The sequence below is a fragment of the Mandrillus leucophaeus genome, unplaced genomic scaffold (genome assembly GCF_000951045.1).
Source record: "Mandrillus leucophaeus isolate KB7577 unplaced genomic scaffold, Mleu.le_1.0 Scaffold222, whole genome shotgun sequence".
NCBI lineage: Eukaryota > Metazoa > Chordata > Mammalia > Primates > Cercopithecidae > Mandrillus > Mandrillus leucophaeus.
In genome coordinates, this window is record NW_012102277.1 from 2,868,545 (window position 1) to 2,893,761 (window position 25,217).

A 25,217-nucleotide genomic window follows, 5' to 3' on the forward strand; every position below is an offset into this window, starting at 1 on the left:
CAAAATGGGATCATAGTATAGTAGCCTTCCCCTTGTCCATGGGGGATACATTTCAAGACCCTCCAGTAGATGCTTGAAACTTCAGCTAGTACTAAACCTATGTGTTTTTTCCTGTATGTACATAACTATGATGAAGGTTAATTTGTAAATTAGGCACAATATATTATAATAAAAGTTATGTGAATGTGGTCTCTTTCTCAAAATACCTTTTTTTTGTTGTTGTTCTGTTTTTTGAGATGGAGTTTGGCTCTTGTTGCCCAGGCTGGAGTGCAATGGCATGGTATCAGGTCACCACAACCTCTGCCTCCAGGTTCAAGCAATTCTCCTGCCTTGGCCTCTGGAGTAGCTGGGATTACAGGCATGCACTGTCATGCCCTGCTAATTTTGTATTTTTAGTAGAGACAGGGTTTTTCCATGTTGGTCAGTCTGGTCTTGAACTCCCGACCTCAGGTGATCCGCCTGCCTCCCAAAGTGCTGGGATTACAGCCGTGAGCCAACGCACCTGGCTTTTTTTTTTTTTTTTTAAAGACCTTGCTGTTCTATCCTTTGAGTTACTGTTGGGACAGCTGGGAAGAGGGAGAAGTTGAGATAAACAACGAGGAAGACTCCATGACTGGAAGTTTAGTCCACCCAGTTTTTGTACTGGAAGGGCTTGTTGCTGATTTCATTAAGAAAACGTATGAATGGGGGCTTCTGTCACCTCAGTATATCTTATGGTACTGTACTCTCCTATTTTGGGGCCTCAGTTGACCATGGGTTACAAACTATGGCTGGCGGGGTGGGGATCCACTGTATTGTAAGCTATATATTTTTTCCATTTAGAAACATAGGCTTTCAAGGGGACTTAATCTTTTGTAACCCTCAAAGCCACCTTGGGAAGGAAGGTAGCAGTTTCCTGTTGAGAGAAAGGTTAAGGAACTGTGGCTGTGCAGGCACATACCCAGCGGCTACCTGTGAGCCCTCCACTCTTTCCCTGCCCTTTGCAGGCATGTTGGGGTTGAGGCCTCTGAGCCGGGGCCACAATTCACATGCATACTTGTGTAAGTGCATGTTACCACACAGCACTGTGCTGGGGGAAGCAGGCCCAGATAGGGGAAGATACCGAGCTGCCACACAGGGATAGGATATTTAAAACACAAGCACTCTGAACTCCCAGTCCAGTGTTCTTTCCACTCATCTGCCAGATTCTGAGAGCTTCCTGCCTGGTTTTGGAACTACCTGAAGTACAAAGGGGAAACTAATGGAGGGTGGACAGAAACCTTCCACTTGGTTTGTGTGGGAGTGCCCCCAAGTCTACAGCCCATCCCGCTGGTGGAAGCAGGCCAGCGCTGGCCTGTCTCATGGGGAGAATAAATGTGGATAGGCAATGGGAAAAAGACCAGTTGGGCCAGAGTAGTTGCAGAAAGGGACGTGGGTTGACTTGAGTCAGGTTGGGACTTAGACATCTCTAAATAATTGGTTTGTCCAACAATGCTGCACCCCAGTGTGGGCGCAAGTGCCTCACACTAGGCCACTTTGTGACAAGAACGTCATGAAGGTTTGAGATTTGTAGGAGCCTGGTTTCATTTTTTTTTTTTGTTTCTCCACACCCAAACCTGTGCCTGAGTTTTTCAGCCTGTAAAATTGGGCTGCCTCTTAGGTGTGCCATTGGCCTGCTGCTGGCCTCCTCTGCCCCTTTGGAGGAGGGTTGAAGATGAGCAGCTGACTTGGGTTAGCCCTCAGATGAAAAGGAGGAGAGTACTGTTGATTGGGAGTTTAAAGACTGGATGGAGTTTAAATACTTGATGATCCAGGGAAGCCAGCCCTCCTCTACATCACTGCATCCCTGCCCCATGCTTATTTGCACTGCAGGAAATGGCAGCTATGGCACTCAGCAGCCCTGTGCCAAGTCTCCAGGCTGGGGAGGGCCTGCTCCAGGGAGTGAGGGGGTGCCTTGGTTTGCACTCCTCTGGGAGCCAAATTGCCTCGAGGTGGGATATTGCTCAAGACGGCATTTGCCAGAGCTGAGGAGTCTAAGGCACCATCTTTTGATTTCTCCTGGAGTCTAGTCTTATTACTCAAACCCTTGGATTGAAAGGGTTGGTACTACCTTTGGGAAGACTTCATCTCTTGCATTTCCTCTGAGGTGGGATTGCAGAGGCAGTAAAGGTCCCTATTGGCTGTTGCTGGGTTTGTAGTTGCTCTGGGATGTTCTCTGCTATCCCTGCCCCAGGCCTTTTCTGCCCACGTATCATCACTGCCATTGCCCCTCTGAGGTGGCAGCTCTTTGGAGATCCTAGACTTGAAGCAGGTCGGAATCTAAAAGGGCTTTGGTCACTAAGAAGCCATCTGGTTACTTCTGATTTTACAGAAAACCAAGTCTGTATCTTGGACAAAGTGTCTCAGGTGGCACCAGGGGGATCACAATGCCTGCATTAGGATTTCTAGACTTTGTTGCCTTGAGGAAGGAAACAGTTGAAACTCAGTAATTTCAGGGGAAAAAAGAAAAACAGGAGGCCCCTTTGAATGGTCGGTGCTGCCAGAGTGGAGATTAGAAGAGGACTAGGGCTGGATATGGTGGCTCACACCTGTAATCCCAGCACTTTGGGAGGCCAGGGCGAGAGGATCGCTTGAGCCTTCAGTCTAGCTTGGACAAGATGGCAAGACTGTCTCTACAAAAATTAAAATTAGCTGGGTGTCACAGCTCATTTAGTCCCAGCTACTTGGGTGGCTGATTCAGGAAGATCGTGTGAGTTCAGGAGCTTGAGGCTGCAGTGAGCTAGGATTGTGCCACTGCACTCCAGCCTGGGTGACAGAGCAAGACCTTGTATCTAAAAAACGTAATACAAACAAGAACTTCAAATAGAAAAATTAGTTGGGTGTGGTGGCAAGCACCTATAGTCCCAGCTACTCAGGGGACTAAGGTGGAAGGATCACCTGAACCCAGGGAGGTCGAAGCTGCAGTGAACTGTGATCACGCCACTGCATTCCAGTCTGGGTAACAAAGTGAGACCCTCCCTCAAAAAAAAAAAAAAAAAAGGCAACTCCCCTGGGGCTTTGGTGCTTGCCGGAGCCCAGGCCTTCAGGTTGCAGGTGGCACTAGAGCATTGCCTTTGCAATAAACAGTGCTTTTGATTCTTGACTGTTTTTACTCACATCATTCCCTTTTCTGAGTTGCATTATCCCCACTTGGCAGGTGAACTAACAGGCTCAAGAGGAGTGGATTTTGGTGGCCTCAGTCCCCTGTAGGGCCTACAAGCTTGATCTGGAGCCCTTTGGGGACAAGAACCTAATGTTTGTTTCCTGCAGTGCTGAGAGGGGTTTGGGGTAGCCTGGGATTTCATATCCTTGGGGTCAGATACCTTCTCACGGGGTGACCTTTGGCTAACCACTTAGCTGCTTTGAGTCTTCTAAAACTGGGATAATAGTCCCTCCATTGTGAGGACTGAAAAACTTACTGCACAAAAGGCCCATGGCAGGAGGCCTGGCTTCCTGCGGTAAATGCCTAGTAAGTGGTGGCCATTATTAATATTATTAATATTTTAAAATAAATATGGCTGGGCTTGGTGGCTTACACCTGTAACCCCAGCACTTTGGGAGGCCAAGGTGAGAGTATCCCTTGAGCCCAGGAATTCAAGACCAGCCTGGGCAGCATAGCAAGACCCACTATCTATTTTATTTTGTATAGAGTCAGGGCATTGGATGAGCACAGTAAGATTTTTAGGGTAAGAGAAGCTGTTTGGCTGTGAGGCAAAAGCAGGTGGACAATTTCCTTCAGAACCTTCATTCTTCTGTCACAGCCAACTTTTGGAGCTTGTTGTAAAACTTAAACCCAGCCCAGACTGGTCCCTTGTGACCTCATATCTGTCAGGACACTCATCATGTGGCTTCTTGGATCAGTGTTGGTTCCTGGTGCTGGAGATTGGACTGGTGGGTAAAGGAAGAGTATCTCCTGCACCTCTCTTCTGGCTGCTGTTTATATGTGTAATTGAAACTACCTGTTCTTGTGAACCAATGAAGTCTTGTCTATCCAAGTGAGACCCTGCACTGGGGTTTGGAGACCAGGGTTCCTTCCTGGCAGTCTCACTCATTGGCAGCTCAGTTCTCAAACATTAATCTGCCATGAGCATTGCACAGGAAGCATACAGCTGCAGGTGTTCAATTTCTGCCCACCTTCCTAAATTGATTTCTGGAGTTTATAGAGGGAGTCAAGAATCTGCATTTCACCCAAGCCAACCCCTCTTCCCAGGTGCTCTGTAGACCACAGAAGTGGTACTGCAAGCCTGCTAGCTCACTGATCTACAGTTTCTACAACTGTGAAGTGAGTGTTTTTCGAACTGCCTTCTGCTCAGGAACTCCTGCTGAATGGGAGGAACGCCTGCTGAATGGGAGTCACTCAGTTTAGTAACATTTCTTTTGGAGCAGCTCTGCTATTTTATTTTTCTTTTCAAGAAATTTAAGTGTTTAATCCATACTAAAGAATATAAATGTAAAATAACAAAACAATAACCCAAATACAGCCTTGTGTCACTTAACAACAGGGATACATTCTGAGAAATGTGTCATTAGTTGATTTTGTCATCGTGTGAACCTGGAGTGTACTTATACAAACAAATGGCACAGCATACTATGGACTTTGGGTGTATGGTATAACCTGTTGCTCCTGGGCTACAAACCTGTGCAGCGTGTTCCTATACTGAGTACTGTAGGAATTGTAATACAATGGTAAATATTTGTGTATCTAAACATAGAAAAAGTATTGTAGGCCGGGCGCAGTGGCTCATGCCTGTAATCCCAGCACTTTGGGAGGCCGAGGCAGGCAGATCGCCTGAGGTCAGGAGTTCAAGACCAGCCTGGCCAATGTGGTGAAATGCCATCCTTACTAAAAACAAAAATGCAAAAATTAGCTGAGTGTGGTGGCAGACACCTGTAATCCCAGCTACTGAGGAGGCTGAGGTGGGAGAATTGCCTAAATCCAGGAGACGGAGGTTGCAGTGAGCAGAGATCATGCCACTGCACTCCATCCTGGGTGACAGAGCGAGACTCTGTCTCAAAAAGAAAAAGTACTGTAAAAATATGGTATAAAATACGGAATAAAAAGTGTTCCTTCTTCATACCCACTGCTTCACTTTATTAGCCTTAAAATGTTTAAAGATTTTAAAAAATGGCACACTGACTACAGTTAGCAACAATCTATTGTGCATTTAAAAATAACAAAGTGTAACTGGATTGTTTGTAACACAAAGAAAGGATAAATGCTGGAGATGATTTATACCCCATTTACCCTGATGTGATTATTATGCCTGTATCAAAGTATCTCATCTACCCCATAAATATGTAAACCTACTATGTACCTACACAAATTAAAAATTAAAAAATACATATAATAAAGTGGCACACTGGCATAGGGCAGCTCCATTATAATCTTACGGGACCAACTGTCATGTTTGTGGGTAGGGATGTCATTATTTGGCTCATGACTATACTTACTACTGGTTTAAGAAGTACAGCTCTGATTTAAAAATATTAAATGTGGTATTGTGGTTTTGGGTAACCCCTGTCGATTTAACAGTTGAAATTCACTAGGTGAAATCAAAATAACTTAAGTATGTACAGAGAAAACCTACCTTAGAACTACCTAGCAGATTCCTGACTCCACCATTGCTGAGCAAAAAATCTCTGAAGGATGGAACCCAGGAATCTATATTTTGACAAGCTCTTCACATGGTAATTCGAATGCATGCCAAAATCTTAACAGTGTGTCCTGGAAAGCTGGCTGCATTTGTGGAGATCAGTGGGTGTAAGGACAAAATCACAAGATGTTAGGACTGGAAGGACTGTAGATGGTAGGATTCTGCCCACCCGTACCACAGGCCTCTGAATAGAGAGACTGAAGACACTGGAGGGCAATTCTTGCCAGGCATCCATAGCAAGAGCTCTGGTGTCTGAGCCAGGGCTGTCAACCAGTCTCTTGACTTCTAGCCCAGGGCTCTGGTCACAATTCCACTTTCAGTTTGGAACATGGGGCAATAGTCCTTCCTTGCTATGGTGTTGAGATGTAACTAAAAATATAGGGGACACCTAGTTAAATTTGAACTTTAGATAAATCAAATGTTAGTATAAGTATGTCCCAGTACTGCATGGGACATATTTAGTCTATAAAATTACTGTTTATCTGAAATTTAGATTTAGCAGTATCCTAATCTGTTAATCCTGTGAGTTGGCTGTCATGGACCCCATTCATGGTTCAGGAAAGTGAGAGGTTAAATCTGACTCCTGGGATCATCTCTGTAAGCTGTCTTTTTGCTTCCTCATGAACCTAGTTGCTTGGCTCTCATTGATCTGTGGCCCATTTAATGCCTATCAAGTTACAAGCTGCATGAGAGATTGCTCAGTTTTGACTCATCTGTCCCTGACCTTGTGAGTTACTTAATTGATGGTGGCTCTTGGTTAGTACATCCAAGAATGGACTCCAAAGTCCATGCTGTTAACTGCTGCTCTAACCTGTCTCTTAACCCAGTGGCATAGTAAATTGTTGGTAGGGTGGCTTTGGGACAGAGATCGGACAACCTTTACATTCCCTTTTTTTGTTTGTTTTTGGGACAGAGTTTTGCTGATGTTGCCCAGGCTGGAGTGCGATGGCATAATCTCGGCTCACTGCATCCTCTACCTCCTGGGTTCAAATGATTCTCCTGCCTCAGCCTCCTGATTAGCTGGGAATACAGGCATGTGCCACCACACCTAGCTAATTTTGTATTTTTTAGTAGAGATGGGGTTTCTCCATGTTGGTCCGTCTGGTCTCGAACTCCCGACCTCAGATGATCCGTCTGCCTCAGCCTCCCAAAGTGCTGGGATTACAGGCATGAGCCACTGCGCCTGGCCCCCCTCTACATTCTCTAAAGCGGTGTGCTGGTGCCTTGAGAGCATCCGTGTGCAGGGGTGGGGAGTCTGCAGGTGGGGCAGCACCCCGGCTGCTAAGCCTGTACTGTCTCCATGTTCATGGCATCCCAGGACTCAACTCTTTTCCATTTGGGGTGTAGCATATGAACTGAAGGAGCCTGTAGGCCAGCCTGAACTCACTGAGAGAGGCAAATTAGCACCTCCTGGGAAGCAAGGCTGCCTGGCCAGGCTGGCCTGGATTGGAGGAACTAGTTGCTACTCAAGAACTCCAGCTTCCTATCTGCTTTTGGGATGACCCTCCCTGGAAAGTCCCTCCCATTGCTGTGGAATTTTCAGGCTACCAAATGTGCCCGGCCTACCTCTCAGGACAGACAGACAGACAGTGAGAAAAAGATCTCCAGGGCCCACCAAGTCTTCCAGAGGGAGCTGAGATATTCAGTCTTCCCTGGCAGGGCTCAAGAGGAAAAAAGGGATTGGAAATGGGGCCCCTCCCAGAGCCACTTCAAAGCACTCTCCCCTGTGGTCATGTATTTCAGTTCCATGTGAGTAGTTTTTCTTGACAGTATGGGTAGTTTTGGGGAACAGTTCCTGTGACACTTTGGGTCCCTAAGGCCCTGCCCCGACCCTGTGAGTGGATATAGTTGGGCACAAAGTATATTTTGTTGAGGAGGAGATGTTCACGTCCCGGTTTGCCAAAGAGCTCTAGATTGGGAGACAAGGCCTTGATGTTCCAGTGCCAGCTCTACAGCAAATCACTGGTGACTTTGGCCTCTCCTGGTCCTCAATTTTTCTGTATGTACTATGAGATTCTCAAGTCTTTCCACCCCTGTCTGGGTCTGGGATCAGCCTCTCCACTCCAGTAATGGGAATAATCCAAAGTAATTTTTTGGGGATTCAGAAGCCTCTTCCAACAAAGGATGCCCTAAGATTGGAAGGACAATAAAAATGAATTTGTGGGCCGGGCGCAGTGGCTCATACCTGTAATCCCAGTACCTTGGGAGGCTCAGGTGGGTGGATCACTTGAGGTCAGGAGTTCAAGACCAGCCTGGCCAACATGGTGAAACCTCGTCTCTACTAAAAATACAAAAAGTTAGCCAGGCGTGGTGGCTTGCGCCTGTAGTCCCAGCTACTCAGGAGGCTGAGGCAGTAGAATCGCTTGAACCTGGGAGGTGGAGGTGGCAGTGAGCCTAGATCGTGCCACCCACTGCACTCCAGCCTGGGTGACAGAGTGAGACTCCATCTCAAAAAAATCAGAAAATGAGTTAGTGTTACCTGACGTGGTGGCTGACCACCAAGGACAGGAAGAAAACCTCTGAGGTTGGCAGCCTGCCACATCAGGGTAATGGAGTCAGGTGTGCATGGAGTTGTGCGTGCCTGGCAACCTGCCTGAGAGGATTGGCTTCTGAAGTCCAGGGCCTACGAGAGCCCATGGGAGCTCCACAAACTGGTTATGCATAGCTCATTTGTTTAACTGGGAATCATCATCATACCTACCTTCCAGGCTCACACCTGTAATCCCAGCACTTTGGGAGGCTGAGGCAGGTGGATCAAGAGGTCAGGAGATCGAGACCATCCTGGCTAACGTGGTGAAACGCTGTCTCTACTAAAAATACAAAAAAATTAGCCAGGCATGGTGGCACACACCTGTAATCCCAGCTACTGGGGAGGCTGAGGCAGGAGAGTGGCGTGAACCCGGGAGGCGGAGCTTGCAGTGAGCTGAGATGGCGCCACTGCACTCCAGCCTGGGTGACAGAGCAAGACTCCGTCTCAAAAAAAAAAAAAAGAAAAATAAATGAGCTACTACATGTAAAAAACTTTGGCACTATGCAAAGACATAGTAAGGCAAGCTTGTCCAAAGGACGCCTTTGAATGCGTCTTGACACAAATTTGTACTTTCTTAAAACATTGAGATTTTCTTGCAATTTTTGTTCTTTAGGCTCATCAGCTGTCATTAGTGTTAAGTGTGTTTTACATGTGGTCCAAGACAATGATTCTTCCATTGTGGCTCAGGGAAGGCAAAAAGATTGGACACCTCTGTAGTGAGCGCTCAGTAATTGATTGCAGTCTAGTGGAGTTGAGATACACACAGAGGCAACCATTTCAGGCTGCAATGAGTGCCCTGAAGACCTTAAATTGTAGACTGAATTAGAACTTGATCCAGAGTTGCTGGTTTTGTAGTACTTTACATTGGGCAGTCAGGAAGCCTCCTGAGGAGAATTTATATTGAGATCTGTGACTAGGCCTGAGGAATCAGTCATCTTGCTCTTCAACATTGTGACCTTGGGCGAGTCCCTTCCTTCAGTGTCATTTTCTGGACAACTGGAATAATTGTGTCTTTTTGAGATGATTAAGTGAAATCATACATAGACAGCAACTTAGTTTTTGGTACCTAGTTGGTATGCAGTAAAAGGTGATTTTTATTACTGTTCTAACTAGAACCAAATGTGCTCGTTAGAAAAGGCTGGGTTAGGGAGCTGGCACTTGGAGGCCAGGAGCTTTAGTGGCCACTGATATATTTCAGCTGTGTTGATTATTGATCAGCTTTGGACCAGGATTTCAGGGACTGGTACCAGCAGTGGGAGTGGCCACAGCCACCTGAGGGTGGCTGGGTCCACGTCTGGGCAGGGAGAGTGGGAGCACTGGGCCACCTGGGTCACCACAGGCTAAAGATAGTCAGCTGGGGCTGGGCCTGGGCTGGGCCAGGCCGGCCAGCATCATGTGACTGGAGCCTGGCCCACCCTTGCCCCTCCTCCCAGGCCAGCAGCTCCCGCACTGACTGGTGGCCTGCAGCTTCCTTTCAGCGGGAACTCAAGATGGTCTGACCTTCTGAACATTTCTCTCCTTCCCTTTCTCTGCCCACTCCTCTCCCTAAGAATGCCCTTCCGGCCCCTCCTGCATTTCATCTGCAGGTCTAGGGGAAATTTGGGTGGGAGGACTGGGCAGAGAGGCCTCTGAGAGATGGTACCGACAGCAGCAGCTGGTGACCAAGGTGAGGAGGGCTAACATGGCATTCTCTTTACTCCATAGAAGAATGTTCCTGCTTGGGGGGCGCTGGGGTCAGTCAGCATGGGAGGAAAGGCCTGTGGGTCTCCAGGCTCCCTTCTATGACTCCACCCTATCCCCGGGATGAGTGACAGCTGAAAGTAGCCAGGCTTTTCCGATAATCTGCCCCCAGGCTGGCCTGGGAGGGACAGGCACAGGTGGGTAGTATAACCCAGGCACTCTTTCCTGCCTGCCTCACCCTCCAGATGGTATTGCTGCCTTCCACAGTCAGGGTCCCTGGACACAGGCTCAGGGAGATAGTGGTGGCCTTCCTCATATCTGGGGGCTGAGGGAGGGGCACAATCCATGTCAGCTGGATCCCCCTGAGCAGCCTCTGGGAGAACTGGGAGGAACTGGGAGGTGGGTCTGGAAGGAATGTCTCTTTCCTCATAGGGCTGCTAGTGCCAGAGTTCTGGAGTTAGACTCAAGCTGGGTGTGCTTGGTGGTGGTTTCTCTTGCCTCTCTGGGTAGGGAAACTAGGCACTTCCAACCACTGAAGTGCCACTTGCCCAGCTGTTATCTTAGGCATCACTGCAACAGGCTTTGGTTTTCCCCAGTATGTGGAATGATGCCCGGGCATCCCTGCTGTTGAGAAACTGTCCTGTTGGCTACAATAAGGTGGTAACTTATACTCCTTAGCTTCTCTTCCACCTCCTTTTAGTGGTTAAGAGCACAGGTTTTAGAGTCGGACTGCTTGACTCCAAATCCTGTTCTGCTCTTTGCTGGCTGTTATCTTGGCAAATAACCTTTCCACCATGTGTCTTGGGTTCCTCATTTTAAAATGGGACCAGTGAAAGAAACTAATTCAGCATGATCAAGATTAAGAGAATCCCTGCCGAGAATTTAAAACAGTGTGTGATGTCTAGTAAATGCTCACTACATATTGTTTACACTTGTCATTAATTGTGCATCTACAATTGGCTGCTAGCATTTCTTGTGCTTTGGTGAGAAATCTAAGTGGTTGAGATCTTTCTTTCTGTCCTCACACCTGTAGACCCAATATTAGTAAGGAGGGTGATGCTGGGGTAGAATGGTAGGTAATGCTCCCAGGGGTTATACAACTGATGAGTGTTGCATTCTGGGCTGAGGTGCAGCACTGATATCAGGCAGTTGGGTTGCCTGTGAGTCAAAGCTGGGCTAGGGCCTGCATTCCTCTGGGAGCCAGCAGTTTCTAGGACACTAGCAGTTTCTCTGTACTTGGGAGGGCCCCAGCTGAAGGTTAAGGGTTGAGGCTGTAACCTCAGGAATTAGCACTTGACAAGCAAAGCCTCTTCTGGTGTGAAGTCACCATTCATTAAACAAGTGTCTGCTGTGTTGCCAGGCCCTGAGCTAGACACTGGGGTAGTGCTGTGAAAGCAGCCCTGTGGTCCCTACTCTCAGGGAACGGGCAGATAAGTAACCAACCAGTTAACGTTTACAGTACCGTGGGAGCACATAGCAGGGTACTTCACCAGACTTGAAGTCTGGGAGGTCTCTCCCAAGGAGGTCGACCTAATGGCCAGATGTATGGTAGCAGATGGGTGAGTGTGAATGTAATACAGCCCCTAAACCCAACAGATTACCTTGTTCCTCAAGGTAGTAGTTCTTAGCTCTCTGGTAAACTCAGCCTTTTCAGATGCCAATCTCCAAGAGATGATACCAGTCCCCAAATAAGCATTTGGTCTTCCTAATTTTCCTGGCAGTGCTCAGGGCTGAAATCTGGTAGTCTTTCTAGTCACCCACTCTGGGTACTGAAGGCTTTCTTTGGATAGCTCTGCCTTTTTTCACCTTTCACGCACCAGTCCCTCAGTTTTAATTCTAGCTTCTTCCTGCCTCTTACCAGCTTTTTTTACTGTGACCTATGAGTTTGAATCACCCATGTGCTTTCTACCTGTTGGCTGAACCAAGTTCTTGCTCCTCAGACCTTCACATCTGGAACCTCTGGGTAGCTTTTGTTTCAAAAGTTCAGCAGCCTTAGGATCTTTTGAGAACAAGACAGTAGTGAAAACACCTTTAAATCTTTTTACCTGACTGTGTACAGGCCAGAGTTACGGGTTTAGTAAGCTGAGAGAGACTCCTTGAGCCTGGGCTGTTTTCCTTTTCTGTACTGAGTACAAAGTGGAATGACCAAATTTCAGCTGAAAGGGAACTTTCTCAGCCTTCTCCATGTTCTTCCTTCCTCCCTAACAAAGCAGGGCTTTATGTCAAAGCACCCCTGGGGGACCTGTGGTAAATTCCCCCATCTTTCTATCCCCATTTTAAACTACAAAGTTCGGAAGCCTTCCTTTCCTGGGGAAACTTGCCCTGGGGCCCAGGTGCCTCCTGTCTCTGGAGGGCAATGTGGTGGTGTGGTGTCCTCACCCAGTGGGCATGGATTACCACTCAGAAGAGCCAGGTGAGGGGGGACCTCATTGGCAGTCTGGACTGGATGAATTGAACCAGTTGATCCCTAAGAGAAATTTTTCCCATACGTTCTGATTCTTTCATTTTGAGAGATGATTTGGTGTATCTCCCCGCCATCCCCATCTCTCTCAGAGTGAGGGTGGTGATTGCTTGGAAATAGTAAGCTTCCTTTGTGAATTGTAATATTAGCATTTGTTGGGCATTTATTGTGTGCTAGGTACTCTTACTGTGCGCTGTTCATTTAACTGTTCCAGCAGCCATGTAACTGTGACTTCAATTTTACAGAGGAAGGTGAAGTTCAGAGGGACCCTGTGAGGAGCAGAGTAGGTAGGGACTCCACCCTAAGTCCATCCCATAGCAAAGTCCACGTGCTTAATGGGGCCCTCTGACTTTCCTAGGTGGTCTTTGAATGAGGGGGTGTTAGACACACTTGAAAATAGAGGCTCAAAGAATCTCGGGGTTAGACAGTCAAGGTCGTGTGGTCATCAAGCAGTCCACTTTACAGAGGAGCGAGCCGCCATCCCTACTCCAAGCATCCCAGTTAGTAATTCCTCTCTGCCCTGCCATTCCTTAGCACCCACCTTCTACCCCTCATTTCTCTTCATCCTTCATTAGCAGTAGTATCATTAGCTCCCTGCTTGACACTCAAAATAACCTTAAGTAATCCAAGTGAAAATAGTGGGTTTGCCATGCAGATAGTTGCCAGAAAAGCCCTCGAGTGTCCTCACGGCCACCACATTCAGATTGCTTCTTACACATAGCAATTTTGGTATGCTTCACTTTTATTTTATTTTATTTTTTTTGAGATGGAGTTTTGCTCTTGTCACCCAAGCTGGAGTGCAGTGGTGCGATCTCAGCTCACTGCAACCTCTGCCTCCCGGGTTCAAGCAGTTCTCCTGCCTCAGCCTCCTGATTAGCTGGGAATACAGGTGCATGCCACCACGCCCGGCTAATTTTTTGTATTTTTAGTTACAGGCAGCATTTCACCATGTTGGCCAGGCCAGTCTGAAACTCCTGACCTCAGGTAATCTGCCAGCCTCGGCCTCCCAAAGTGCTGGGATTACAGGCGTGGGCCACTGCACCCGGCTGGTATGCTTCATTTTTAACAAAGGCGTGTGTGTATTTAAGAAGCCCCTGGACCCCCTGGAACTAGAATTACCAGAATTAGTACTGACTCCTGGCTATAGTCCTTTGGGACAGAAGGTGGTTTTCCTTCTCTTCCAGATACCCTTTAGGCTCTGGTTTGCCTTAGTTGAGGAAGAAGACCCTCCTAGGGACTCTGTGTGCCGTCCTCCCTCCTACAGTCTGGGCCTCAGGGACCTGTGGGTGGATAAGCTGCAGGGCCCAGTCATCAGTAGCTGTTTACTCAGAAAAACCAGGGAAGTGCTCTTAGATTACACTAAGAAGGTTTTTGACCCATTCCTCACCAGTAGACACATGGAAACCACTGGGCTTCATGGAATTTCTGGTGAGCTGTGGAGGAGCTTTGGCAAGGGAGTCAAGATTTATAGCTTCTCATCTTAGCTCTGCAGCTAGTCTTGAGGAATTCCCTTCCCTTTTTCTGGCCTCAGTTCCCTATCTACAAATTGAGTGGATTGGAACTATGGTCCTGTCATTCTATAATTGTTTTCTTCTTTTTTTTTTTTGAGATGGAGTTTCACTCGTGTTGCCCCGACTGGAGTGCAGTGGTGCAATCTCTGTCACCACAACCTCCTGCCTCCCGGATTCAAGCGATTCTCCCACGTCAGCCTCCCAAGTAGCTGGAATTACAGGCATGCGCCATCACACCTGGCTAATTTTGTAATTTTAGTGGAGACGGGGTTTCTTCAAGTTGTTCAGGCTGGTCTCGAACTCCCGACTTCAGGTGATCCGCCCACCTCGGCCTCCCAAAGTGCTGGGATTACAGGTGTGAGCCACCATGCCCAGCTATAACTGTTTTCTTGACCAAGTGAATGGTGTTTCCTGACTGGGCATTGGGTCAGTGGCAGCAGGCATGCAGGTTTCAGAATGCAGGGGTAGAAGGAGGAGAATTATCCCCTGATTTGGTTGGGATGGTGCTAGACATGGGGATTGGTGCCTGTGCAAAGGATTGGTTTGCATTGGCAGCCATTACAGATGCCAGGCCCAGCTGAACCTGTACATTCTGTGTGTGCGTGTGTGTACCTGTGTGCACACCTGCTCTAGTGGGTTACCTGGTGAGGGTTGGTGGCTGAGATGGATACTTGAAGTCATCAGAAAGCCTAGTCTTCTTTCTGGTCTCTTGCAGGGCCTGACAGCAGCTCATCTGAACCCTTCTGGGTTTCCTTGAAGCCCAATAGGCTTTTAACAAATCTGTGAATTTTAGATTTTAAAGGCAGAAGTGGCTCTTGCTTCCCAGTGGATTTTTCTGCCTTTCTGGGGGTTTTTTTCTACTTGTCAGGGGCAACCTGAAGCCCCACCTGGGAGCAGAGAAAGAATGGCACCATGGGTTTTCAGGACAGAGGAATCTGGGGATGGACCTTTTTCAACAAACTCACACAGGACTAATTTAAGAATATTCATGTGTATGCTTAGACTGTATTCTCATCAGCTTGGGATTGGTGGCAGAGTAGGGAATTGGTGAGGTCTTTTCATGGCAGGAGGGCTCTCAAAACGTTGATTGGAGGCTGAGCTTTCTATACTTTACCGTCTCCTTTTGTGATCAAACAATGATTTGACTTTGCCTCGACTTTTTAAGGAAAAGTCTTCAGGAATACCTTGCCCTCTGCACCTGATTCCTCTTTATAACATCCTGTTAGTGAAGTTGGTGGTGGTGGTACACAGGCCCTTTGGCCTGCTCTCCTGGTAGCAGGCACACAGTGTTGCTGGGTACTGGGAGAAGTGATTACCAGCCATAGTGCAGGTATACACGAACCTGGCCCTGGTTTGAAGCAGACAAAGATTTTATCAGGGGACTAGATGGTATTAGGCTCATCCAGGCTAACCCAGAAGTTGCAGGAGTATGGGTGCAGAATGGTCCCTTGGGCCTAAGAACTCTTATCTTCTTGGAACTGAGATTTTCTGGTTCACCATCGCCCTGCGCTGGGGGTGTGGGATGCTGTTGGCTGGGTTCCACAGCTCCAGCTCTCGAAGGCACGTGGGGTATCTTGAGGGGGTAGTGGCTCTGGTAGGGGGTGGAAGCCCATGTCTGTCTGTTGAAAAACTGAAGTCCCTGTAATGTTATATTTAATTCCTGGTAGTTCTTACATGTCCTTCTAGAGTTTGTACTGTATGTGTGTGCATGTGCACATTTTTGTTTTACAAGAAGGATTTTTTAAAAACTTCAGCCAGGCGTGGTGGCTCACGCCTGTAATCCCAGCACTTTGGGAGGCTGAGGCAGGCAGGTTACTTGAGGTCAGGCATTTGAGACTGGCCTGGCCAACATGGTGAAACCCATCTCTACTAAAAATACAAAAATGAACCGGGCATGGTGGCGTGCACTTGTAGTCCCAGCTACTTGGGAGGCTGAGACAGGAGAATCGCTTGAACCTGGGAGGTGGAGGTTGTACTGAGCCGAGATGGCACCACCGCACTCCAGGCTGGGCGACAGAGTGAGACTCTGTCTCAAAACAAACACTTTTTTTTTTTTTTGGAGACAGAGTCTTGCTCCGTCACCCAGGCTGGAGTGCAATGGTGTGATCTCGGCTCACTGCAACCCCCGCCTCCCGGGTTCAAGTGATTCTCCTGCCTCAGCCTCCCAAGTAGCTGGGATTACAGGTGCCCAACACCACGCCCAGCTAATTTTTTGTATTTTTAATAGAGTAGAGACAGGGCTTCGCCATGTTGGCCAGGCTGGTCTCAAACTCCTGACCTCAGGTGATCCACCTGCTTTGGCCCCCCAAAGTGCTGGGATTACAGGCATGAGCCACCGCGCCTGGCCACAAACAAACTTTTCATTTGTTGTGTCCGTCTTTTTTATATTAGTAGAGATCATTGTCTTTTTAATGACTCTTCTAAAAATGGATGAACTTTAGTCAGTCCCCTATTTTGGGGTATGTAGGTTGTTTTCCATTTTTTGCAGTTATAGATAATATTTTAGTAGGACATCTCTGTACATAACTCTTGTCTGATTTGTATCATTAGGATAAATTCTTAGAGGTAGGACTGTTGAGTCAAGTAGGAGTCCACTTTTTCATTGGAAACTGAGAAGACAAAATCATTCCTGAGCAGCTGGCCTGGTGTGGTCCCTAGATTTCTTGATGGCTCACTTAGGGTTTTTACTTTGCCTTCCCAATGATCACTAGTCCTGGTCTGCTCACATCAGACTTCTAGAATATTAGGGCCACAAATGATCTTTCAGACATCTGCCATGATTCAGGAACCCTGAATTATAGTGCTGACTCTGGTGACATGGACTTCTTTCTCCAGGCCTCAATTTCTGTTAAAGAACTATTCTCTCTAAGGGCCTCCCACCTGAGGCTGGACTCCTGGGGTTTTGGCTGCTGGCTGCTGGCTCCTGGCTCTTTGCATGATCTTGCTTTCTATGACTTCTTTAGAAATGGGCTGGTAAAATTGTTACTGGTGTTTGAGCATATGTCTTTCTCCTCTCTACTGTGTCTTTCTCCTTTGGGAACTTGCAGGTTGCTTGGTGGAGTGGGGACGGTGATGAGGGTGAGGAGCTGGCAGTAGCCCCATCACATGGGCTTTGCATTACTAACTCTCCCTTCTTGTTCCCATAGAACACTCTGCTCCAGCCAAAGTGGTGAGGGCAGCTGTTCCTAAACAGCGCAAAGGCAGCAAGGTAAGGAATCAAGAGTGGGCAACCCAAGGGGACTTTCTGGAGGTGGTGGCCTCTTTCCTGTTCTAGTGAATGCTCCTGGACTGCCAACAAGTTCTGGATTGTCTGTGAATTCCAGGGGAGCTCCTTCTGGGTATCCATTGTGAGTGGTCCTGGTGAACAGACTGATGTGGCCTCTGATCTCTTGGTGAAGCTTGGGTTGGGGGCTGAATAGCAAAGGCAGGGTCACTCCTGGGGTCCTCATAGTGTATGTTCCCTGCAGGTTGGTGACTTTGGAGATGCAATCAACTGGCCCACACCTGGAGAGATAGCCCACAAGAGTGTTCAGGTGAGTCTTTGTGGAAGGATAGGCAGGTTTGAACTCTGTTGACATACACACAATTTAGCTCATCAAGCTTCCAGAGAGCCTTAGCTCTAACCTTTCTCAGTTTTCTTTTTTTTTTTTCCCCCCCGACAGAGTTTCACTCTTTTTGCCCAGGTTGGAGTGCAGTGGCACAATCTCAGCTCACTGTAACTTCCACCTCCTGGGTTCAAGTAATTCTCCTGCCTCAGCCTCCCAAGTAGCTGTGATTACAGGCACTCACCACCACGACTGGCTAGTTTTGTATTTTTAGCAGAGCTAAGGTTTCACCATGTTGGCCAGGCTGGTATTGAACTCCTCACCTCAAGTGATCTGCCTGCCTCAGCCTCCCAAAGTGCTAGGATTACAGGTATAAGCCACCGTGCCTCCTGGCCTCTCAGTTTTCTTTTCTTTTTTTTGAGATGGAGTCTCGCTCAGGCTTGAGTGCAATGGTGTGATCTTAGCTCACTGCAACCTCCACCTCCCAGGTTCAAGTGATTCTCCCGCCTCAGCCTCCTGAGTAGCTGGGATTACAGGCACCTACTGTCATGCCTGACTAATTTTTGTATTTTTTAGAGATGGGTTTCACCATGTTGGCTAGGCTGGTCTTGAACTCCTGACCTCAGGTGATCTGCCCGCCTCGGCTTCCCAAAGTGCTGGGATTACAGGCGTAAGCCACAGTGCCCAGTCCGCCAGCCTCTCAGTTTTCTAAATGGAGTGGTTAATACAATCTGAGCAACATTGAAATAGCTAAGAACTGGCATCATTTGAACCTTTGCTTTGTGTCAGAGACTGCCAAGTACAGTTTTCCTTTGTTATACATGGCGGGGCTGGTGGCAGGTGTTGGTTCCGGGACCCCTGTGTATACCAAAATCTTTGCATACTCAAGTCCTACATATATGAAAAGTTGGCCTTCTGTGTATACAGGTTTCACATCCTGCTAATACTGTATTTTTGATCTGCATTTGGTTTTTTAAAGTCCTGGATATAAGTGGACCCACACAGTTCAAAGCCATTTTATTCAAGGGTCACCTGAATTGCCTGTTCGTCATCTCATCTAACCCTCACAGTGACTCTGAGATAGGTCCTTTTATAATTCCCATTTTACAGATGAAGCTGCTGAGACTTGCAGAGGTTAATTACTAGCCCTTGATGGCCAAGTGGGGATTGGAAGTCAGGTGTGTTGTATTATTCCCCAGCCTGTGTTCTCCATCACTACGCTTGGGTTTTCTGAGTGAAGTAGGAGAGTGGTCATTAGGCCAAGCACCGACCTCCAGACCACATGTCTTGGGGAAGCTTATAAAATTCTCTTGGGCCCTAGCAAAGAGAGGACTCCTAGTCAGTTCTCTTCTTCCCAGCACTTTTGTTCTGGGCCAGTGGCTTAGAGTCTTTACTCACTGGCTGTGGCCGCTTTTACTTCATAGACAGAGTTGTTGTTCATAGGCCACAGGGCATCTCTTCCTTCCCACAGACGACCTAGACAACATGGCCCTATTGCAGGGAATAATTTTGCCCCCGTGAGCCTCAGCACTGCTGTCCTGAAGGTTGTCTCTGTCACTTAGACTTGGAAGCTGGAGAGATAAGTTGCCTTTCCACCTTCTGGCCTATTTGACCATGCTTCCCAGTGAAACCATCTCAGGTGTGAAAATGACCTTAGAATACATCCTGTCCAGCCTGCCATTGCATGCTGTGGCTCCTGCCTGTCTTTCTAGTGACAGGGAGTGCCTTCCCTCCTATACCACGAGGCACTCACACTCACCTCCCTGTTACTTTACTTCCTGCTGTAGCCACAGTCCCACAAGCCTCAGCCTGCCCGTAAACTGCCACCCAAGAAGGACATGAAGGAACAGGAGAAAGGAGAAGGGAGTGATAGTAAGGAGAGTCCAAAAACCAAATCGGACGAATCAGGGGAGGAAAAGAATGGAGATGAGGATTGCCAGCGAGGCGGACAGAAGAAGAAAGGTGAGTGACTGGGAGCAGATCTTGGGAGAAAGTGGCAGGGTAGAACTGTGAAATGTTAGGACTCCAGGGGACTGCTGGAGGAGTTTTAGGTACCCCCTCTGAAAAGTCAGAGGGGAACTGATGGATGTAGGCTGGTGAGACAGCAGTCTTCAACCATCTGTCATTAATCAGTCCCTCCTCTCAAACACAAGAGTTTTCAAAAAACCTGCTGAAAATTTGGCTTCTCTAATGCTGATCTAGAGTAACCATGGTTTAAACAAGATAAAACCTTCTTTGATGTAACAGCTTGCTGTAAATATGCCAGGCCTGGTATGGCAACTCCTGAATCCCTTCAGCTTGCTGTGGTACACTGGCTCTTCATATGATCACTGATGGCTTCCTATTTCCTTCTCCTTCTAGCTAGGAGGAAAGGAAGAGGGAAGGATGGCCCCTTTCCTTTTAGGGACTCAACCTGGAGTTGGTTACTTCAGCTTAACTCTCACAGGCAGTGTTTTGGCACCTGTCTATAGGGAGTCTGAAAAGCATGGTCTTCATTCTGGGCTGCCATGTGTCTGACTCCTGAAGGGGATTCTGTGGCCATGGAGACACTGATCGTAGGAGTTAACGAGGAGTCTCTAACACACTGAGGGCCACTGACCAGCTTATTTTAGAGATGAAAAAGAGGGCTAATGTGTGGGAAAGGGATCTGCCCAAGGTAACCAGATTGTGATTTGGGCCCAAGTACAGGGCAGAAGAGGAGGAGTAGGTAGAGCTGGCTAGGAGTGGCCTCTCCCTCAAGCCTTTCTCATGTGCCCATGCTGTCTCCCAGGAAACAAACACAAGTGGGTTCCGTTACAAATAGACATGAAGCCTGAAGTACCCAGAGAGAAACTGGCTTCACGCCCCACTCGCCCGCCGGAACCTAGACACATACCTGCCAATCGCGGAGATATCAAAGGTATGCACTACCCACTATGGAGGGCCTGGACTTGGGAGACACCCTCAGGCCTGACCTGGTACCCCTCTCCCCATAGGGTCTGAGTCTGCCACCTACGTGCCCGTGGCCCCCCCCACCCCAGCCTGGCAACCAGAGATCAAACCGGAGCCTGCCTGGCACGACCAGGATGAGACATCGAGTGTGAAGAGTGATGGGGCTGGTGGGGCGCGGGCTTCCTTCCGTGGCCGTGGACGGGGGCGTGGTCGCGGCCGGGGACGCGGCCGGGGTGGCACTCGAAGTACGTGAGGCCCCTTTGGGCTCCGGGATGTCCAAGGGTGTGCAGCGGGGGTGGTGGGCAGGAATCTCCTCTCCCTCATGGCACCCATTTCCCCCATAGCCCATTTTGACTACCAGTTTGGCTACCGAAAGTTTGATGGTGTGGAGGGACCTCGTACGCCCAAGTACATGAACAACATCACCTACTACTTTGACAATGTCAGCAGCACCGAGCTTTACAGCGTGGATCAGGAACTGCTCAAAGACTACATCAAGCGCCAGATGTGAGTGCGCGGAAGCCTTCTTACCCTGGAGGAATAAGTGAGAGGTTAGGGGTTGCTAGAGTGTAGTAGCTGGGCAGGCCCTTCTGGTGCTTAGCAGCAGTTTCAGCCTCAGGCTGAAAAGATAGCTTTTCTCATTGTTTATTACAGAAGTGATAACCACATTCTCATTGTTTATTACAGAAGTAGTACAACATTTACCTTAAGAAAATTAGAAACTACACCATTACAAAAGGAAGGAAAATATTTAGAATCTACCCCCTTCTGTGCTTCCATTTGTAATGACAACATTGACAGAATACTAATAAACATTTATTGGATCCTTACTGTCGGCCAGCCTCAATGTTAAGTGTTTTAGAGGCATTGTCTTAGTCCTGCAATTCTTATCTGTTGAATTCCTGTGAGCTGAGTCTTTTAGCCCCAATTTATAGAGAAGCATACTGGCCCAGTAATTTGCACAGAATCTCACAGCTAGTAAGTAACAAAGCACAGATTTAAATCCTTTTCTGTCCTTTTGTTCTTAACCACTCCGATATATTGTCTCTCAGTCCAGTAAGGAAGTCATATAAGAAAATAAATGGTTGTAATAGAGTGTTTGTAAGTGTTTTAGGAGCAGAAGGGAAAGTGACCAACAATATTTGGACTGGAATTTAAAGGAGGATGAGGAGTTTGACAGGCATGCCAAGGGACTTAGGGCAGAGGGAGTGATTTGACCCAAGCAAGGTAGGGTGCCATGAAGGGATCACATCATTTCTTTTCGGCCCTCAATACTGTTGGTATATAAGATAGCGATGGGCTAGGTCAGAGGCTGTGTGAGATTGCTGGGATGTGTAGCAGAAGAAGGAAGGCATGCTCATAAAACTGATGCAGCAATCCCTCGGTGATAACTACTTCTTCCCTCCACTTAGTGAATACTACTTCAGCGTGGACAATTTAGAGCGAGACTTCTTCCTGCGAAGGAAAATGGATGCTGATGGTTTCCTACCCATCACCCTTATTGCTTCCTTCCACCGAGTGCAGGCCCTTACCACTGACATTTCACTCATCTTTGCGGTATGTCTTCCTCCCTGGAGCTGGGATGCAGGGGAAAGAAAGGTCCTTAGGGAGCTGGAGTTTGGGCCAAGGCAGAAAGCCCTGGAAGAGTCATGATCTGATGTAGTCTCAAGGCTTGGCTAGTCTCCTCCTCTCCCTCCTTCCTTTCTCTCTCGCTCATTATGGAAAATGTCAGACACTTACAAAAGTACAGTAGTATAATGAGCCCATCATCAGCTTCAGCAAGTATCAGTTTATGGCTAATCTTATTGCATCTGTACCCTCATCTGTTTATTCTCACATACTACATTGAAGAAAATCCTAGAAAACCTGGCATTTTGTTTACAAATATTTCAGTATAGATTTCTAAAAGATAGACTTGTTAAAAGAAAATAGCCACGATATATCATTATACCTAAAAATATTAACAGTTCCTTAATATCATCAAATATTTAGTCAGTTCCGATTCACCCCAATTGGCTGTATATATATATATATGTTTTATATATAGTTTGTGAGAATCAGAATCCAAATAAGACCTATAGGCTGGGTGCAGTGGCTCACACCTAATAATGCCAGCACTTGGGGAGGCCAAGGGGAGGGTCATGTGAGCCCAGCAGTTCAAGATCAGCCTGGGTAACATAGCAGGACCCCGTCTCTACAAAAAACAAACAAGACCTGTGTATTGTCTTATTAAGTCTCGTGCCTCTATATTTCTTTTTCTTTGCTGTTTATTATTTGAATAGACTAAGTTATACATCCTGTAGAATTTTCCACAGGGCACAGGGGTGTCATTTTAACATGTTCATCTGTACTCCAAGTTTTTTGTAAATAGGTGATCTAGAGGCCTGATGAGATTCACATTTTGAAGTTTTTTGCCCTCCTTGTCAAGAACACTTTATCATAATGATGTATTTTCTCTCAGTTGGCACATAACATTTCATGTGATTGTCTCTTGTGATATAAGCTGCCAGCAGTGCCTTTAGGATTGCAAAATGACAACATACTGATTATATCAATCGGTCTTCATTTATTAGGTGGGATACCTCTTCAAGAAGTAACTTTGCCTCAACTGTTCAGTTACCAAGAGGTATAGTTTGTACAGGAAGGGCAGATTAATGTTTGATCTTCCTCCCTTTGTTAGCCATATTTATTTCGGTCCATTACAGTTAATGGATTGGATCAAATTGTCCCATCTTTGCTCAGTGGGACCCTCCACATTTCCTGCCCCAGATGTGGAATTGGCCACTTTTAAAAGGAACTCTAGTTCCTTTCTTTTGAGAAATGCTATTTAGATACCAGTCTGGGTTATAGGGGTGCTTTGTTGCTACTTGGTTGGTCATTCTTTCTAGATGATTTTTTTGTTTTTTTGGTGAGATAAAATACATTATGGGGTTATTCTGGTATTTTCTTTCTTTCTTTCTTTCTTTTGAGACAGAGTTTCACTGTTGTTGCCCAGGCTGGAATGCAGTGGCACAGTCTCAGCTCACTGCAACCTCCACCTCCCGGGTTTAAGCAATTCTCCTGCCTCAGCCTTCCAAGTAGCTGGTATTACAGGCATGCACCACCACGCCCAGGTTATTTTGTATTTCTCGTAGAGATGGGGTTTCACCATGTTGGCCAGGTGTCGAACTACTGACCTCCGGTGATCCACCCACCTCGGCCTCCCAAAGTGCTGGGATTACAGGTGGGAGCTACTGCGCCCGACCTATTCTGGTATTTTCTATTAAAGGGTCTTTACTTAACCTTGTGGGTGTTTTATTTTACCTACTCCTTTATCCCATGCCCATAATATTAATTCCTAATGATATCAATATAATTACTCATTTTGTTTTATTTCACAGTATGTCTACAGTCTTTTTTGTGGTCTTTTTTTTTTCCCCCTTTTTTTAAAGAGATAGGGTCTTGCTCTCACAGGCTGGATTGCAGTGGTGTGATCATGGCTTACTGCAGCCTCAACTGCCTGAAATCAGGCAATCCTCTTGCCTCAGCCTCCTGAATAGCTGGGATTACAGGTGCACGCCACCATGCGTGGCTAATTTTTAAATTTTTTGTAGAGATGGAGTCTTGCTGTGTTGTTACCCAAGCTGGTCTCAAATTCCTGGGCTTAAGCCATCCTCTCACTTCGGCTTCCAAAGTGTTGGGATTACAGGCGTGAGCCATTGTGCCAACCTCTACATTATTCTTACGATACCTCCACTACCACTGAAAACAGTTTTTCCACTTATACCGTCAAATAACTGTATCTTCAAGTCATTTGAAAGAATCTTTTTGTGGTTACACATTTAAATTTATATATATTCGTTTTATTTTGCTCCCAAGTTTTAGAGATTGTTTTCTCCCTACCCCTATAATTTTCTAAGTTGTTTTACATTTGCGTAAAACATTTACATGGTTCTAGAGTTTCCGCATGGTATAGTCATAGAAGTCTGACTTAAATTCTGTCAGGCCAGGCGCGGTGGCTCACTTCGGTAATCCCAGCACTTTGGGAGGCCGAGGCGGGTGGATCACAAGGTCAGGAGATCGAGACCATCCTGGCTAACATGGTGAAACCCCATCTCTACTAAAAATACAAAAAATTAGCCGGGCGTGGTGGCGGGCACCTGTAGTCCCAGCTACTCTGGAGGCTGAGGCAGGAGAATGGTGTGAACCTGGGAGGCAGGGCTTGCATTGAGCCGAGATCGCGCCACTGCACTCCAGCCTGGGTGACAGAGCAAAACTCCGTCTCAAAAAAAAAAAAAAAAATTTCTGTCATATACACCTTTTCTTTTCTTATAGGCAAACTTTTTAGAACCTTTCCATTTAAGAAAAAAGCAAATGCTTCTATATGTATTTGTATCCTTCTTCTTTCTTAGGTAAATGGAAATATACAACACATGCATTTCTTCAGTTCTTTTTTGTCTTCACTTAATATATCTGGGAGCTAACTGCAAAGTAGCAGTATCTAATAGAAAGATATTCCTCATTCCTGTGTACAGTTGCATAGTTCACCATTGTGTGGAATGCTCCATGGTTTTTTCAACTGCTGCTCGTATAGATGGGTGTTTTGGTTGTTTTTTTGAGACTGGGTCTTGCTCTTTTGCCCAGGCTGGAGTTAGTACAGTGGTGTGATCAAAGCTCACTGCAGCCTCAACCACCCAGGCTTCCAAGTAGCTGGGACCACAGATATGTGCCAGCCACTATGCCCAGCTAATTTTTTTTTACTATTTGTAGTGATGGAGTCTCGCTATTTTGCTCAGGCTGGTCTTGAACTCCTTTGCTCAAGCGATGTTCCCACCTTGACCTCCCAAAATGTTGGGGTTACAGGTGTGAGCCACTGTATCTAGCCTGCTTTTTTTTTTTTTTTTTTTT

General features: G+C 47.0%; 1 protein-coding gene across 1 annotated transcript in view; it reads left to right on the plus strand.

Annotated features, from left to right (window-relative positions):
- LARP1 (La ribonucleoprotein domain family, member 1) overlaps positions 1-25,217 on the plus strand; it is a 121,843-nt gene that overhangs the window by 77,977 nt on the left and 18,649 nt on the right. Inside the window, exons 2-8 of the mRNA XM_011981249.1 lie at positions 17,001-17,062; positions 17,322-17,387; positions 19,187-19,361; positions 20,170-20,298; positions 20,375-20,575; positions 20,675-20,837; positions 21,743-21,887. Coding sequence (XP_011836639.1) covers positions 17,001-17,062; positions 17,322-17,387; positions 19,187-19,361; positions 20,170-20,298; positions 20,375-20,575; positions 20,675-20,837; positions 21,743-21,887 — 941 coding nt within the window. The remainder of the gene's footprint in view (positions 1-17,000; positions 17,063-17,321; positions 17,388-19,186; positions 19,362-20,169; positions 20,299-20,374; positions 20,576-20,674; positions 20,838-21,742; positions 21,888-25,217) is intronic.